Below are 19,594 nucleotides of genomic sequence, written 5' to 3'. Positions count from 1 at the left end.
CAAGAAGTGTAAAGCCCATGGCACTGTGGCTAACCTCCCTAGATGTGGACGCAAAAGAAAAATTGACGAGAGATTTCAACGCAAGATTGTGCGGATGGTGGATAAAGAACCTCGACTAACATCCAAACAAGTTCAAGCCGCCCTGCAGTCCAAGGGTACAACAGTGTCACCCCGTACTATCCAGTGTCAGCGTCTGAATGAGAAGGGACTGTATGGTAGGAGACCCAGGAAGACCCCACTTCTTACCCAGAGACATAAAAAAGCCAGGCTGGAGTTTGCCAAAACTTACCTGAGAAAGCCAAAACCGTTCTGGAAGAATGTTCTCTGGTCAGATGAGACAAAAGTAGGAAAAGGCATCAACATAGAGATTAAGGAAAAAAAAAAAAAAAAAAAAAGGCCTTCAAAGAAAAGAAGACGCCCCCTACAGTCAGACATGGCAGAGGGTCCCTGATGTTTTGGGGTTGCTTTGCTGCCTCTGGCACTGGACTGCTTGACCGTGTGCATGGCATTATGAAGTCTGAAGACGACCAACACATTGTGCAGCATCATGTAGGGCCCAGTGTGAGAAATCCGGGTCTCCCTCAGAGGTCAGGGGTCTTCCAGCAGGACAAGGACCCAAAACACACTTCAGGTCAGCACTAGAAAATGGTGGTGAGAGAAAGCCCTGGAGACTTGTAAAGTGGCAGCAATGAGTCCAGCCCTGAATCCCATAGAACACCTGTGGGGGAGGGGAGATCTCTTGGTGGCAGTTTGGAGAAGGCCCCCTTCACATCTCAGGGGGGACCGCGAGCAGTTTGCCAAAGAAGAAGGGTCTAAGATTCCAGCAGAGCCTTGTAAGAAACTCATTGCTGGTTAGCGGAAGCGATTGTGCGCAGTTATTGTGTCTAAAGGTTGTGCAACCAAGTATTAGGCTGAGGGCGCCAATACTTCTGTCCGGCCCATTTTTGGAGTTTTGTGTAAAATGATCAATGATTTGACTTTTTTTTTCATTCTCTTTTGTGTTTTTTCATTGCAAGCGAAATAAATGAAGATATTAATACCAAAGAGTTTGTGCTTGCAATCATTTTCTGGAAGAACACGAGTATTATCTGACAGAATTGCAGGGGGGCCAATACTTTGTGGTGCGAACTGTCCTGTTGATTTGTTAGAGGTCAGCCAGCAAGTCTTCCATTCGGCATAAAGTAGAACCTTCTGTAACCAAGCCTCCATAGATTGGGGAGGTGGTATATGTCCACATCCTAGGTATGACAGACCTTGCTGCCACCAGCAGGAATCCAATGGGGATGAGGGTCAGTGTGTCCTCCAGTGTCAGTGTTTTTTTGTTATAGGAAAATTGTATAGGTAAGATGTTGACATGGTCTGGAACTTGTTTTGAGCCATGATGTCCTTATTGTGGACAAGTCAGGCAAGGACACTACATGTATGAGAAGATAACCTGACCACAATAAGGACATCATGGCTGGTTATCAGGAGGACTCTACATGTATGAGAAGATAACCAGCCATGATGTCCTTATTGTGGTCAGGTTATCAGGAGGACACTACATGTAGGAGAAGCTAACCTGACCACAATAAGGACATCATGGCTGGTCAGGAGGACACTACATGTATGAAAAGATAACCTGACCACAATAAGGACATCATGGCTGGTCAGGAGGACACTACATATATGAGAAGATAACCTGACCACAATAAGGACATCATGGCTGGTTATCAAGAGGACACTACATGTATGAGAAGATAACCTGACCACAATAAGGACATCATGGCTGGTCAGGAGGACACTACATATATGAGAAGATAACCTGACCACAATAAGGACATCATGGCTGGGTTTCTGATAAGTCCCAGACCGTAAAAAGTTATGGCCTTAATGGTCATTTCCATCAGTAATTGATCAAGAATCCCTTAATTTACCAAAAAGTTTGATTTTTAATTATCCTACACATAGATTGGGAAAACCTCATTCAAAAAAAATTCAGCCAAAGTCACATTAAAAAGGAAGACAAGGCATTTTATTGGCAAACAAAAACAAAGTTACATCTTATCCGGATAACTTCTTAAAATCAAGTGGTTTATTGTGCAATCCGCTTCTCGTAAAATCGACATTAATACCCCAAAGGTGCCAATCCCTGAAGGCTCAGCAACGGCAGCTACGCAGGAATCTATAAGATCAGCCCCTTGCAGCCGTGGTAACATTTATTTTACTAAAATTACCTCTTTGGAAACCTGCAAAGCTGAAAAATAATTCAACTTTAAAAACAGTGCAAAAATTAAAAAATTTACCTTTGAGCAGCAACTTATACATCTAGAGACATTATAATTTTAGGCATCATGAACCAACACTACCAAAAAAAAATCTACCTGGTTGCCCACATGACCCATTTTTAGTGAGTAGTGATTGATCACGGGGGGAAATGCCCTTATTGACCAGCAGAAGCAGAGCTCTCGGTAGTCATTATGGGCAACCAAGCCACTTAAAGTCATTCTCCATCTTACAAAATTAGGTACAGAATTCGGTTTAGATTAACCTTTCATAAGTGTAGAGGGGTCAGCGCACCAATTTTGGAATAGAGAGCATCAAACACCCTACATAAGAAGTTGAAATAAAATTCTGAAGACTGGGTGGAGCTTACGGTAGACTACCATGTATAGATAGTATGCAATAGGCTCCCTCTAGTGGTGGCTGATTGCTTTGATACATGAAACCCAATATTTTGCTGTAAAAATCCCACCAACCCTGAATCCTAGCACTGAGATTTTTCGTTTCTATCCTGCGTGCAGCTTCGTTCAACAATACAACATGAATCCCTGCCAACTGAAGTCTTATCTTTTGGCTCGGTCGGCGACAGACATCTCCCTCCAAACCCATCCACTCCGTAAAACACAATGTAATAAAATTGATTAAAAAAAAAAAAAAATTCCATTTGTCGCTAAGTTTCTGTTAAGATAAGCCGGCAGCTATGGTTCATGTGCGATACCAGACTGGATATTAATTTTTTGGAATTCCTGCAACAATTTCAGACTCTATTCCGCAGTGGTCCTCTCCACGGAGAATCTTGAAGTATCCTGTACATTGAACAAAAACACAGATCAAGAGGGTCAAGATGGTTGTTGTAAAAAGTGGGTAGGACAGTGGAGGAAAGCAGCCCCCCGTTACACCGCAAAATATACCCAGTCCTATATTGTAGCCACATCCCTACCCAGAAACAGTACTGTTAAAGGGATCCTATCATTTAAGAAAGGCTATTCGTCTCCTACCTTTATCAGTCGCCTCCGGCCCGCCGTTCGGTAGAGATACCATTTTTTTAACAGTATGCATAAGTTCTCTCGCAGCACTGGGGGCGGGCTCCAGTGCTCAAACAGCACTGGGGGCGTCCCCAGTGCTGCCAGAGAACTCTCTCCAGTGACGCCTCCATCTTCTGCAGCAACCGCCTCTTCTTTTTCCAGCTGGGGTCAGACTTGTGCGCCTGCGCAGTCGGCTCTGCCATCAGGACCCAGGCAAAGCAGAGTGCACAGGCCGGCCGGCGGCCATTTTTTTGGTGGCCGCTTACGCCTGCATGCACAGTACACTGCTGTTCTCCATAGACCTACAAGAGCGTACTGCGCATGTAAGCGGCCTCCAAAAAAAATGGCCGCCGGCCAGCCTGTGCACTCGGCTATTGCCTGCTTCCTGATGGCAGAGCCGACTGCGCAGGCGCTGGAGTGTGACCCCAGGCGTTTGCTGTTGAAGATGGAGGCGTCGCTGGAGAGAGTTCTTGCGCAGCATTGGGGACGCCCCCAGTGCTGCGAGAGAACTCATTTGCATACTGGTAAAAAATGGTAAGTCTACCGAACGGCAGGCCAGAGGCAACCGATAAAGGTAGGAGACGAATAGCCTTTCTTAAGGCTATTCCGACGTGACAACTAGAAAAAAAAAAGTGTTTAAATGGTAGAATCCCTATAAAATAATGATATCTCTAAGGACATCTCAGACAGACCAGCCAACAGATGGTAAGGTTGTTATCTGGTTGGGTTCCAACCCCTACTGAACTACTTCCGGTACCACCCTGGTTACATGAGGTGTAATACTGACTCTTCAGGTGTAGAAGTGTAGAGAATACTATAAGAAGCTTAATCGTACCGTTATCACCCCAGTCGGTATTCCAGGAGTTGGCGCACAGCCAGTATGGTGTCCCATTCTCCACACCCCATCCGAGTATCTTAATAGCATGACCTCCGATCTCCTCACCAGTGGTGTGTTGGTATACTCCTACCGAAGAAAACCAGGTAATGATGAGGCCATGACACGGAACCAATATCCATATCAAATATTTATAGTACGCAATATCACCTAGGTATCAAACACCCACCTGACTTATATGTAGGGAAGTCCGAATACACCAAGAAAGCGCCCTCTACTGGACCATTTTTGTAGATCTCTGCCATGATCTCTTCTGGGCTGCTTGGGACACTGTAGGAATCAGAACCTAGAAGTCAAAATAAAAAATATATATATATTAAAAAAAGATACAAATCAATAAAACATTCATAAACAAAAAAAGTATAAATACACTGAGGACCCTCTTAACCCATTAACTGCCAATTTCAATAATACTGGAACTGCACCGTGAAAATGACCTCGTGTGTGCAAGGCAATGCATGTGATCAGTTTACTGTAGGTTTCCCATGATGGGCGACATCCTGCTGGAGCACGTGAATGTCCCTGTTTCTATTCCTCAACGACAGATGGCCATGTTTTCTAATCTAATCCTTGATCACTGTAATCACTGCAAAAAGCTTTAAGCTGCCACCACTAGGGGGAGCTCAGTACATACAAATTTGTACAGATGCCATAGGAGCTCTAAGTCTCTATGCAGTGACCTCCCTCTAGTGGCAGCTGCTGGTAAACCTTTCTATGTGGGGCCCTTCCCCCAGCATGGCCTCATATCAGCTGCATAATCTACATAGAAACTATGCCTCTGTGGGTTACATAAGTTACTGCAGGGAATATAAGTTTTTATCCCTTTGCCTCTGCACAAAAACAGCATCACTCCACACCATACGCTAATACCAGATAAACCCCATGGACGGGTGTGGTGCGGTTTCTGGATAACCCCTTTAAGTGTCACAGAACTACTTGCATTGTCTTTAGTGTAATGTCAAGCACAAAAAATTGCAGGATCAGATCAATGGACACTAGAGATGAGCGAGTAGTATTCGATCAAATACCTCGCCGCCATAGGAATGCATGTAAGCAGCCGAACACCAAGGGGCCAGGGGCGTAACTACCGCCATAGCAGCGGAGGCAGCTGCCACAGGGCCCGGGACATTAGAGGCCCGGTGACAGCCGCTACTGTTGCTATCATTATACTCGGGGGTCTTTGCAGACCCCCGAGTTTAATGATCGGTGGACCGGGAGAGGTAAGGGAACGTAACAAACACTGTTACTTACTTCTCCACGATCCTGCCAGACCTCCTTCCTTCTTGTCTGACGTCACATGAATCCGGCCTGCTTCCCGGGTCATGTGATGTCCGACGTCATAGAACAAGGACAGCAGCGGAGAAGACAGCGTAGGAGCCGGGGAACAGGTAAGAAACTGTAATTTTTTATGTTTTTATTCCCCCGGGTCTCCGATTATTATACTCTGGGGTCTGAAAAGACCCCAGAGTATAATAATTGTTTATGGGTGTCCACAGTGGGACATAATAATGAGTGCAGGGGCCACTATGGGGTATAATACTGTGCGCAGGGGCCACTATGGGGGATAATATTGTGTGCAGGGGCCACTATGGGGGATAATACTGTGTGCAGGGACTACTATGGGGGATAATACTGTGTGCAGGGGCCTCTATGGGGCATAATACTGTGTGCAGGGGCCACTATGGGGCATAATACTGTGCGCAGGGGCCACTATGGGACATAATACTGTGTGCAGGGGCCACTAATGGACATAATACCGTGTGCAGGGGCCACTAATGGACATAATACCGTGTGCAGGGCTTACTAAGGGACATAATAGAGTGCGGAGAAGGGGGTCGGTCAAGGTCGTCGGTGTCGGTTGGGGGGGGAGGCATGTCAAAAGTTCGCCACAGGGCCCCGCCATTCCTAGTTACGCCACTGCAAGGGGCTAAGGGCATCGAATATTCTATATTCGGCCGCTTACATGCATTCCTATGGCGGCGAGGTATTTGATCAAATACTACTCGCTCATCCCTAATGGACACCCCTTGGCACCATCCAACACTTGTGGATCTCTTTCTTAATCACAATACATAGGGTTAAATCAGGGGAAAAGCAGCAGGTACTAAACTTTGCACAGAAACCACTTAGTGCATTTTTTGGAGGTGCTGGATCCATGTGGAGATACATGAACAAACCTCAAAGACAATGGTGGTTTTGTCAATTTTCTTATTCCCACCAATTCCCAAAATGTCCTGTAAGTCTAATCCTACTGGTTAGCAAGAGAACTTACCAAAGTGCTTGTCTTTGTTGTAGTCAGGACCGTAGCCAGCCTCGCACTTCTTCACACATTTTGGAGTCTCGCCTTCCTCTCCCTTACATGCTGGGCGGGAGCCATTAACATGGTGCTCACATGGAGGGATGGAGTATGGTCTGCAGCCTGTACAAGAACAAGACTTACATTACACCACCAGAAGAGGGGGCTCTAACACTGATCATTTATATGACGGCCCAAGGGGCACAATACTCCATAGTATTACAGCCCAAATGTATCAGGGTTGTACAGATCTACATGACGTACCAATATGAGAATCATAAAGACCACCGGACACGAGACCCTTTTCGGTCCAGTACTGCCATGCTCCAGATGGGTAGCCACCATTACAGCTGGAAAATTTTAGAAAATGTTTTGGTTAAAATGAATGCAATAATACCAACCTCTTAAAGGGATTGTCACATACCAAAAGTCCACTTACCCCATTCCACACTCTGACCCGCAACAAGAGAGCAGGTCCTCAGCAGACACCTCCACACTCAGCTTCCCATTTGAGTGTACACAGACACGGTCTGAGATGGCCTCCACTGCCCCAAAAGCCTGTAACAAACCAAGCTGGTTAGAAACATCGAGAGGAGACCTCTGAAGTCCCGAAATGAAGCGGCTCCTACTCACCCAGCAGGACCCACAGGAACCTTGGTCTCTGATCTCCTTGATGGTAGGACAGTTTGGCCAGGCTTCCCGGGAGTCAAAGTTATCCGGCAGATCAATTAGGTCAGAAAATGAATACCTAAAGCATGAAGATACAGGAATATAAGAGAGTGTCACCATTATGGAGAACTGAGCAGCCAGGTCAAGGTCCATGGTGACCAAGTCTTCTGTTCATAACACCAATGCCATTTTATAGGACATGGAGTCACAAAAATTAGCTCATCATTCAATAAAGTCAAAGGAATATATGGCAAAGACAAAAGTTAGGCCCCTTTCTGGAGCTATCTGACGTCACCCTACGCCTTACCACCCAAGACCAGAATTCCTGATACCGTTAGGTTGGGTTCACATTGGGTTTTTGGTGCGGAAACTGAGGCGGAGGCTACCTCAGTTTCAGGACCAAAAAACAGATAGCTGCAACTGGATGGCAGTGCAGTGCAATGGCATCCAGTTGCGCACTCCGCTCCGGATTAGGCCCAATGAATGGGCCTAGTGGGGAGGAGGGAGTGTCTTCAGGCCAATGTCATCCTGAAGAATGAGCATCCCACTTCTGGAAAAAAGAGCCGTCTTTTTGGTCAGGATTTTTAGGCAGATAGGGCCTCAAAGTCCTGACCAAAATACCCCATGTTCATGACTTGAGTACCGTTTTCACTTCTTGTAGTGCCTATTGAGAACACATCTATTGAGGATCTGAATAGGTTACGTCTACAATGAGCACACCTTTAAAAAGGGGAATCCCAGTAATACATTACCCTCTTTCCAAAGGATAGGGGGTAACTTGTAGTCTGACTCCCAGCATGTGCTACTCTTTATTTGGGACCACATTGAAATGAATTGACAAGACCATGCTGCCCCATCCAAACTTAGACACAGAACACCCCAGTTCTCATAATCGGTGACGGTTCCAGCACCTGGACCCCAAACAATTAGCTAGATACTCAACCCATATTTAGATATAGTACACAGTGTTATGTGGGAAGGATGCAAATCTGACTTCCATGATGTAATTAGGAAGCCAGTACCTCAGGCATACACACCAATAGAGGGCGCTCACTGAGAATGTGCAAGTCTATCTTCCATGATGTAGTTAGGAAGACAGAGCCTCAGCCAAGCAAACCAATAGAGGGCGCTCCCTTTAAGGCCTCTGAGAAGGTCGGCGTGATGTTAAAGGGAGCGCCCTCTATTGATTTGCTTGACTGAGACTCTGTTTTCCTAATTACATCAGGGAAGACAGGCTTGCACATTCTCAGTGAGCGCCCTCTATTGGTGTGCATGCCTGAGACACTGGCTTCCTAATTACATCATGGAAGTCAGATTTGCATATTCTTCCCATGTTCCTTTGCACAGTGGAGCGCTCATGGCTTAATAAGACTCCACACACCTAATTGGTAGACTCTCCCTATGGAGCGATGATATCCCCTCAACTCTGTCTAAGCCTCTCACCTCTGCCAGATCAGTCCTCTCTGAACCAAGCTGATGAGATGCAAGAACATCGAAACAGCTGTCCTTGGTTGAGAAACTACCACACACCTAATTGGTGGTCTCTCCCTATGGAGTGACGATATCCCCTCTACACAGTGTTAGTGATATGCTTTACAGCAGTCACATGGACAGTTTTCTAGGGGAGGGGTAGATAAGATGTGACTTCATCTATCACTTTATTCACATATTTTGGCTCCTTTCTGTGGAATCCTGTATTTTTCACCCTTTCCCTTGATTCTCTATTGAGAGCTGGTTCTGCGTCTCAATGTGTATGGCTGTGAGTAATGGAGAAAATGAGTGTGGGGGAGGGTCACTTCAAATGGCTATATCTCTTCACGTCGCACATCCCCATACTCCATACACAATAAGAAAGCGGAACAGCTCAATGGAGAAACAAAGAAAAGTGAAAAAAATGCAGGATTTCACACAAAGGAGCCAAAATTTGGGAATAAAACATATTAAAACATTCATCAATGACAAATACTGGTCAGGAGAAAAAAAAATCTAAAATTGTCCAGTAAGTATTTGGCTGTAAGCCTCAATGGCTTGTGGTTTATCAGGACACAAGAACCTACTTGTCTATTGTTTACTCTCCTCACACCAAAAGGACTCGCCAGGTATTTATTACGAAACGTGGAGACGAAGCGTCTCACCACACAATGAAGGCCAAACGCTAACAAAGTGTCTGATAAGGAGGTGGTAACCTTATTCTTTATGGCACATTGGGGAGGGGGTGTTCTTTGATGGTGAAGGTGAGACTGTCTACACTGGCTATTGTCCAAACATGACTCATAAGGGACAAGGGGGATTGATAGTGGAAGGAGGTACCTTTGAAAAGTGGATAAAGTCCCCTGGTCCATCTAGTCTGTCTGCATATTATTACCCTCTTCTCTTAGGATAGACATGTCTTTATCTCAGACATGTTCACAGTCTCTTATTGTAGATTTACCAATCACATCTGCTGGTCTTTGTCTCAAACCTCAGCTACTTATACAGGGAAATATTTCCCGATCTTTCTTCCACCCCCCTCCCCTCCCTTGTAGAACTGGACATAGTATTCTAGATGGGGTCACACCAGTGCTCCATAAAGCAGGATCAGTGTCCCGCTCTTCTTACTGGTTATACCTCCAGCTATACAGCTGAGCATCCTACTGGTTATACCTCCAGCTACACAGCCCAGTATCCTACTGGTTATACCTCCAGCTACACAGCCCAGTATGCTACTGGTTATACCTCCAGCTACACAGCCCAGTATCCTATTGGTTATACCTCCAGCCATACAGCTGAGCATCGTACTGGTTATACCTCCCGCTACACAGCCCAGTATTAAATTGGTTATACCTCCAGCCATACAGCTGAGCATCCTACTGGTTATACCTCCAGCCATACAGCCAAGCATCCCACTGGTTATACCTCCAGCTACACAGCCATGCATCCTACTGGTTATACCTCTAGCTATACAGCCGAGCATCCTACTGGTTATACCTCTAGCTATGCAGCCGAGCATCCTACTGGTTATACCTATAGTTATACAGCCGAGCATTCTACTGGTTATACCTCCCACTACACAGCCCAGTATTAAATTGGTTATACCTCCAGCCATACAGCTGAGCATCCCACTGGTTATACCTCCAGCTACACAGCCATGCATTCTACTGGTTATACCTCCTGCTACACAGCCCAGTATCCTATTGGTTATACCTCCAGCCATACAGCTGAGCATCCTACTGGTTATAGCTCTAGCTATACAGCCAAGCATCCTACTGATTATACCTCCAGTTGTACAGCCCAGCATCCTACTGGTTATACCTCTAGCTATACAGCCGAGCATCCTACTGGTTATACATCTAGCTATGAAGCCGAGCATCCTACTGGTTATACCTCCAGCTGTACAACTGAGCATCCTACTGGTTATACCTCTAGCTATACAGCCGAGCATCCTACTGGTTATACCTATAGTTATACAGCCGAGCATTCTACTGGTTATACCCCCAGCTATACAGCCGAGCATCCTACTTGTTATACCTCCAACTATACAGTTAGGCATCCTACTTGCCTACCTTGCTGCTTGGTTTCATTTTCAAGTTATCCAATATCAGGACCATTAAACCCTTCTGTTTTTGAAGTCCTGGCTAAAACAGAACTGCCAATACAATACTCCTATAGAGGGCCCCTCACCCCAAATGTATGCCTTGATAGATACTTGCTGGAGAAGACACTGACCAAGGAGATACGCCTTTGGCCCTATGTACATGACTGTACTTATATACAGATGCGGGGATAAAGGAATGGACAGCACACGCATGATATTCATGTGCAGTCCATGTTTTCCATGGACCTCGGCATCTGACTACGCAAGAGCTGTAAAAACAGATATGACTAGGGCCAGAAAGTTTATGTCTTAGTCCTACAGCGCCCCCTACAGATCCATAGAAAAACATGGTTGTGTACAAGAATTCTGAATGCAGATTTGGGTGTTCGTAGAGAAGAGGACACAACATGGAGATTGTATTTCTTACCTGACCGGCAGCCTCTTATTCGCACCAAGCATTGTGCCGCAGAGTCTCCTCACGTAACTAATGTCACCATTTGGGAAGTTATTTCCAGCCTAACAGAAAGACAGAACAGAGGATGAGGAACGGAGATCCACTTTGCAGGACTTCGGTGTACTATTTAGGAAGCCATTTCTTAATAAGCCCATCCCCCATTGACTACAGACTACATAGAACAGCAATCCACAATCCAATGGAGAATCGGTACGGAATGGGGGATGGATTAAAGCTCATAACTGAAACCCAGGCAACAAAGATCAACTTCCAATTCCGACATGACCCACCTCCCGTCAGAGACCCTCACTCACCTTCCATGTCGTATTTAACTTATTAATATAATCGACCATGTCACTGGACAGAGGCTTGAAATGGGGGACATGGCGGGAGCTGGCCACTGTGGCCAGAATACAGAGAAGGGCCAGTGACTGCCACATTGTTACAGGATATCCCCTGCGGGAAGAGGAAAGGGATCAGGTTAGTTCAGAAAAACGGAATCTCTCAATTTAAAGGAACAGTACATGTCAATGCAATCTATTGCTCCCTGGTATCATCTGACTGCAATGTAGGCCATGCAATGGTCACCACCTATGTCAAGTGCCGAGACCATATAAGATTACGCCATCTCAGATTACATATTGAAATAAATTATACAATTCATGGAAAACCCAGCTTCTAGGGGTTCTACAGGACGGTGATATTCTCTGTTCTAAGAATAGACCATCAATATTCGATTAGTTGGGGTCTAACATCTAGCACCCCACAGATCAGAGGAGTGAAGAGGCTGCAGCATTTGGCCAAGTGCTGCAACTTCTTTGCTACTCACCAAGCACAGCGCCATACATTGTATAGTGGTTGCGCTTGGTATTGCAGCTCAGCCTCACTCACTTGAATGGGACCATAGCATGACCATGTGACTTATAAATGCAATATGACATGATCTGAGAAGATGTAGTGGAGCTCACCCAACATCTGATCGGAGGCGGTCCCAGGTGTGACATTTTAACAATCTGTTATCAGTCTAATGTATACAAAGCCTGAACCGAAAACTCCTCTTACTTCCTCTTATGTCATAGGTGGTTTTTCTGGATTTACTACCAGTGCCAGGTATAGATCATAAAATAATGCAGGTACAGTACCGTGCCAACATGTCAGCACACCCCGAAGGTGAACCTACCGGCTACAAGTGCAGGTCATGGAACCCGTCATCACTTGTACTTAAAGGGAATGTTCCACCGTATTTAAGATATAATATATTTGAGTCATCCCCTTAAAAACAGCCATGTTCGTGTGATTACTGGTCCTGTACAAGTCTGTGATCACTTAGAAGAAAGGACAGAGCGCGGCTCATGTGCGGCCAAGTGTCTGTTGTATAATCAGTAACAGGAGACGACATGTAACCAGTCCCATCAAGTATCCCAGGATTGTGTGCATCTCTGTGTATATTACCTAGCCTTCTATCCAGAATATAACCAGTTATATAGTCATATATTGTGTGTGGGGAAATACTAGGCCTCTAGATGACCTCTACAGAGCCAAGCCTGCCTATCCCATGAGTTACTAGCCCTCATCATAGCAGGTGCAGGTCACTATATGGTGGCATCATGTCAGGAGAAGCCCAAGATCAGGGGCGCCCACGACACCTTGCACACACTACAGCAAGGATTGGTTCACATCTGCGTTCGGGGAGTCCGCTTGGGAAGCCCCTGAACAGAAACCTAGCAAAAAGCAGTCACCCAAGGAGACCCGTGGACCCCATAGACTATAATGGGGTCCGTGTGGTTTCCGCACAAAAAATGCAGAGAAAAGTGTTGCTTGCAGGATATGGGAACGGAAAGGCCCGAACACAGATGTGAACTGGGATATTACATAATACAGGAACTTCTTAGCCAAGGACCTCTAAGACAAACTTCACTTTTCACTAGAAAAGGGAACAGCTTAAAGGGCAGGTCCACTTGTGCCCTTTTTAGTTTGCATATTCTGGGCTTATTCATATTTGTATAGGGCCAGTGCACCAGATTCCCTATAGGTCTAGTGCTGTATTATATAGGTTACTGATGTAGGTGCTGTTTATGGCAGCCTGTGGTCCAGCATAGGGAGCAGTGACAGGTCTCAACTGCGATATATAATACATAGCATAGTCTATGGCTGTAATAAACCCAACGGCGTGCACTATATCCCATCACATTAGATATACTGACCAGGGGTGCAATAAAGGGTGCACTTCATACAGGCCTATAGACATCTATACGGCATATTATAAGCAGATGTATACAGGGAGCGCCAATTACAGTACGCAGCAGCTAATAATGCCATTGCTCCCTACAGAACTATATATAGAGACCCAATGCAGAGGCTACATATAGGTTAGACTATTAGCCATACATATATATACTACTGTACCCGCATTAACCCCTTCCACATCAGATGCACTACACACTAGTCAGGCACAGAGCGCCACCATATGGCCCTTATATAACTCTCCCTACCCGTTACAGTTAACCCCTCCGATATTGACTCCATTATTGTGACTGTAACTTCAGTGTCCAGGGCTCAGTCCCTTTCCCCGATACAAGAGATCAGTCCCATAGGCCGCTCCCATAATGAGCAGTGCAGGGGGGCAGCCATGTTGTAAACAAGGGCAGGGCACAAACATGTGACTGGCCTGGACTCTGGATAAGGCTGTATACAGCCATAACAACTATATACAGGTTATAACTGGTCACTGGTGTTATTCTATAGGTCATAGTAGCTGCTATGGTGGGAGGGGGGACCCATATAACAATCCCTGCTTATATTACACTAACAGTCCAAATACACAGCACAAACGATCTGGATAAGGTAGTATATAGCTATATACGGGATATACATGGTCACATGTCATACGTTAGAGGTACGAGGGAAACCCCATACAACGTGACCTGCTTATATTACACTAAAGTCCCCTCCAACAGCACAAATACATAAACTACCCTGGAATCTGGATAACATAGTATACGTGTATAATCACTATATACAGGATACATACAGGACCACAGGGTGTATTTTGGAGGTCAGTAAGAAGTGAAAGCAGGAACAGAAATCCATGCAACAGTAAAGTCTCCTCCAACAGAACAAACACTCACATATGCTATAAAGCAGTATACAGATCTAATAGCTATATACAGTCTATACATGGCCACAGGGATCACTTCATAGGAAAGCCATACAACACTACCTGCTAACATTACACTAAAGTCTCCTCCAACAGTCCAGCCAGCTACCTGCCCCAGAGGAACTACAAGTCCCAGCCTATCCCTCCAGCTGCATCACAATGCCGGGTCTCCAGTCACATGCTATCCCCCCCTCCCCCATAGATCAGACAGGAAGTGACTTGTTACATTGTATCCACCGCACAGTCTATTAGTAAACAATACACAGATATCTGACACTTTGTAATAATTGATTCCCCCGGACATCAAACAGTGAAAGCCACAGACTATAGAGCTGCAGACCCCGACCCAGACCCCCTGTAAACAGTACAGAGCGCCTGCGCAGTGACTACAACCTTCTAGGGGGTTTACAGGGACAGATATTGAAGTTATGGTGAATCTGTCTCCATATACAGGGATATAAAGAGAGACAATGCAGATATAGACAAGGCTAGGAGGGGATACAAAGCAGCAGAGACTACAGAGCCAGCTCTTACCCAGTGCAGCAGGAGATGTGAGGGAGGAGGCAGACCCCTCCTCTATATATAAGCTGCCATGCACCGCCCTTACACCCGCCTGACTCCTCACATGACTGCAGCTCCCTGGGCGAGGGGGGCATCACCTCAATAACACAACTGATGATTCATCATCCAGGGGGCTGAGGATTGGTGCCAGGGCATAGTCCATAGGCTCAGATACCCCTGCCCTGCAGCCCCTTACCTCCTCACTAGGACACAAGAGCTTCAATTCATATGGGGAGTTAAAGGGACCTTTACTTTCATAACTTTAAAACTGTATTAACATAGTCAGGATTTTGAAGGCAGTAAAGTCAAAACCAAGAGGTTGTGGGACCAAACCCATACAAACACATAAACTCCATATTTGAACCCAAGACCAAATACTGGGGAGAAGGGAAAAGGAATTGCTTATACTCAGCCTATACGTTCTCCTGATGCCTGTAGTTCCTCAAATGCCTCCTTGGAGGATTGCGCTCGGATGAAGAGAAAACTCGGTGCAGAGTTGCATAGAAGAATCCAACGAAAGAAACATCCAGCGAAGCAGTGGAGTATGTTGAATAAAAACTTCTCCTTTATTATAACAGCCTTAAAAGTCAGCACTACACATACAATAGGAAAAAGGGGAGAGGGGGGCGTCAGACTGACGCGTTTCGGATGTTAATCCTAAGAAGGATTAACATCCGAAACGCGTCAGTCTGACGCCCCCCCCCCCCCTCTTTCCTATTTTATGTGTAGTGCTGACTTTTAAGGCTGTTATAATAAAGGAGAAGTTTTTATTCAACATACTCCACTGCTTCGCTGGATGTTTCTTTCGTTGGATTGAACCCAAGACTCCAGGACTGCAAGCCTACAGGGTTAACCACTGAGCCCCCATACCGTCCAGTCTCTGGCCCCTTTTTCTTCTGTGCCATAAGCAGAGGGGCTCAGGACCGATTCACATCTGCGTGCTGGTTTCCATTCAGGGCGACCTCTTGGAAACCCTGCAGCATATAAAAGAGGTTACTTAAAGAAACCCACGGACTCCATTGACTATAATGGGGTCCATGTGGTTTCCGCATGAAACAAGTAGAGAGAAAGGTCCTGCAAGCAGCACTTTTCTCTCCGAAACCACGCGGACCCCATTATAGTCTATTGGGTCTGCGGGTTTCCTTTAGGTAACTACTTTTTTTTTTTTTTTTATTTTAATGTAGATTGTGAGCCCCACATAGAGCTCACAATGTACATTTTTTCCCTATCAGTATGTCTTTTTTGGAATATGGGATGAAAATCCATGCAAACACGGGGAGAACATACAAACTCCTTGCAGATGGTTTTTTGCCCTTGGTGGGATTTGAACACCAGGACTCCAGCACTGCAAGGCTGCATACCACTGAGCCACCGTGTGGCCCCTGGTAACTACTTTTTAATGCGTATTGGTTTACATTCGGGGGTCTCCAAGTGGACTTCCTGAATGGAATCCCAAATTGGGCCTTACATGACTGTTTCCCCGCAGTAGCATGTAGCTTGGTCACCATGGTATATAGCATCTTCCCACCACAGCTGGCCTACAGGGGAGGACAGGGGTTCCTTCTCTACTCTCTCTCTTCACCTATCCATGAATACTTGGAACACCCCTTTAAATGTAACAGGATACTAGCTGTAGACCAGGACGTCTGGGTAAGACCTGGGCACCACAATCATATTACTCATTATCACAATGCCTGGTATACACATGCCAGTACTCTGCCAACAACACATTGTGATCCTCCATGGTTGGCCAGTGATGTCATGTTGCAGTGCAGTCTTGTGCCGGATCACATGGTGAGATATTGTGATAGTGATAAGTCACCACCAGGCATGGGGAAAAAAATCAGACTTGAGAAATGTGTTATTATTACCTGTATACAAGATAGCTGAGAAGTGTCTGATGGCTGGGGGTCTCACTAATCATTAGAATGGGGGTCCCAAGCTCCCAGTACCTACTTATCACATGACCATAGTGAGGAAGAGTAAGAGTGGTGCAGCGGTCGGTTATGTGCACTGCAGTCCTATGAGATGGAGGAAGATGGCCAAGTATAGGGGACCCCAGCGATCAGACACCTATCTATTAGAGGTGTAATCTGAAGCTCTGGGAGCCCACTGCAGATTCTGTAATGGGGCCTTATACCATTTAATATAGTGATATACATAGGGCAGAGGGATCTTTGGGGTCCCTTTAGGGACCACAGCCTGGTAGCAACAGCTACCATTATAGATACGTCTTGGCCAGTAGATACAGGTGGATAAATGTCAACTATGGGAACATTCCTATATGTAGGAGTCATGACCATAACCCAGGAGCTTCTCTCAGGGCTGCAAATAGTGAAGCTACATTGGGGCCCCTCTGTGGTGCACTATGTAGTTATACATAAGGATAGGGCTACATGATGACTCCCTTCACACAACCAAAGATAACTATGTCACCCTGTGATTAATGTAAATGAATAGGGATGCATTGCGACCCTCAGGGTGTTGAGACTGTGACTTGTAGTTGCAGAGCAACTCTATTCCCTTACATTAATGATGGAGTGGCAGAGTGGCATGGCAATATTTGGTCATAGCCAAAGCCAGCGTGTAGTCCTAGCCTTATGCACTAACCTCTACCCCCATACTCATGTGTACATCCATATATACAGTGAGCATGAGTGTATATATGTATGCAGCAAGTGTGCCTTATGTGTGTGTATGTAGTGAGCATGCCTTTGTGTATATATGTATGGAGTGAGTATGCTCATCTGTACATCAACATATACAGTGAGCACGCCCTATGTGTGTGTATGTAGTGAGCATGCTCATCTATATATCCATATATGTGATGAGCATGTGTGTATATATGTATGTAGTTAGCATGCTCATCTGTACATCCATATATGCAGTGAGTGTGCCCTATGTGTGTTTATGTAGTGAGCGTGCCTGTGTGTGTATATTTATGTAGTGAGCATGCTCATCTGTACATCCATATATGCAGTGAGCATGCCCTGTGTGTGTATGTAGTGAGCATGCTCACTACGTCTACTCCCGTATACTATGATGTTATGGCCTCTATACCTTCCTGTTGGCTGACCATACATTTATTGGCTCTCCTTGTATAATTTCCCTCCCCTCCTTCTCTAATCCTATTACTAATAGTGACACCTGATATTATCTCTAGTGACTAAACCACTTGTGCTCCGCTCTAGTGCCATGTGCGTAATTCCTTGACATTCCTGTTCCCTGTAACACTTATTACACTTATTATTCCCCTCACCGCTCAGCACTTCACTTAGAGTGACACTCCATCCATCTTTGGGTAACTTTAGTCATGAAATGTAAACACATTTTTGCACATCTTTTTTTTTATTTCCACCCTGGGCCTTACTGCTGCCTATCAATAAGCTGCCGTTCACCGATCGGATGTTATCATATGTCTTTATGTAGTACTCCGACCAGTGAGTGAGCGACCTCCAGCTCTTTAAACACTGTTGTACCAGAAACAGCGCCTCATCTCTATTTGTGGCTGTCCCTGGTACTGCAGCTCAATTTGCACTCCATTCTATTCACTTGAATGCATGTAAGGTCTCTATGTAAACTAAGCAAGTGACATGACCCCTTGGATGTGCCAGTCGGTAAGGGACATGGAGGTTGGACCCCACTGAGCACACATTGATGGCCTATCCTATTCTATATGCAAGACCAGGTTAGGTAGCTGTTATGGGACCCTTGGTAAGAGCTGGGTGACTCCATATATCTTGGTATTGGGTGGCAGCGGCCTATTCCAGACTCAACTACGTTGTTAGCGAGCACAGGGGCTATGGAACTGGCCCATAAGGTACAGAAAGGGTGAGGAGGGTAAAACAGGCCCCAAACCATTCTGTGCTGTGTGGCAAAACCCAGCACCCTAATGAGGGACCCAGCTTGATCTGTTTGTATGTACATATGGCCCCCATAGACCTCTTGCATGGCTTCAGCAATACATTGATGGGGATGTCACTGTATATTACATGTATGTAGATAGTAGATAGATAGATAGATAGATAGATAGATAGATAGATAGATAGATAGATAGATAGATAGGAGATAGATAGATAGATAGATAGGAGATAGATAGATAGATAGATAGATAGATAGATAGTAGATAGATAGATAGATAGATAGATAATAAATAAATAGGAGATAGATAGATAGATAGATAGATAGATAGATAGATAGATAGATAGATAGGAGATAGATAGATAGATAGATAGATAATAAATAAATAGGAGATAGATAGATAGATAGATAGATAGATAGATAGATAGATAGGAGATAGATAGATAGATAGATAGATAGATAGATAGATAGATAGATTTGGGATAGATAGATAGATAGATAGATAGATAGATAGATAGATAGATAGGAGATTAGATAGATAGATAGATAGATAGATAGATAGATAGATAGATAGGAGATAGATAGATTTGGGATAGATAGATAGATAGATAGATAGATAGATAGATAGATAGATAGACAGATAGGAGATAGATAGATAGGAGATAGATAGATTTGGGATAGATAGATAGATAGATAGATAGATAGATAGATAGATAGGAGATAGATAGATAGATAGGAGATTAGATAGATAGATAGATAGATAGATAGGAGATAGATAGATAGATAGGAGATTAGATAGATAGATAGATAGATAGGAGATAGATAGATTTGGGATAGATA

General features: G+C 44.9%; 1 protein-coding gene across 1 annotated transcript; it reads right to left on the bottom strand.

The window, feature by feature from the left end:
- Positions 1-1,992: 1,992 nt before the first annotated feature.
- CTSB (cathepsin B) lies at positions 1,993-14,885 on the bottom strand. The gene is made up of 10 exons (XM_075269316.1): positions 14,867-14,885; positions 11,490-11,631; positions 11,149-11,237; positions 7,112-7,226; positions 6,918-7,036; positions 6,743-6,828; positions 6,455-6,601; positions 4,352-4,468; positions 4,123-4,251; positions 1,993-3,068 (listed from the first exon to the last, which is right to left on the bottom strand). Exons 2-10 carry the CDS (start codon positions 11,613-11,615, stop codon positions 2,992-2,994), a joined length of 1,005 nt encoding a protein of 334 aa, XP_075125417.1. The 5' UTR covers positions 11,616-11,631; positions 14,867-14,885; the 3' UTR covers positions 1,993-2,991.
- Between the last annotated feature and the right edge of the window lie 4,709 nt (positions 14,886-19,594).

Source organism: Leptodactylus fuscus, chromosome 3, assembly GCF_031893055.1.
Source record: "Leptodactylus fuscus isolate aLepFus1 chromosome 3, aLepFus1.hap2, whole genome shotgun sequence".
NCBI classification, from domain to species: Eukaryota; Metazoa; Chordata; class Amphibia; order Anura; family Leptodactylidae; genus Leptodactylus; species Leptodactylus fuscus.
The sequence above is the reverse complement of the archived record's forward strand: the minus strand, read 5'-3'. Positions and strand labels throughout refer to the sequence as shown.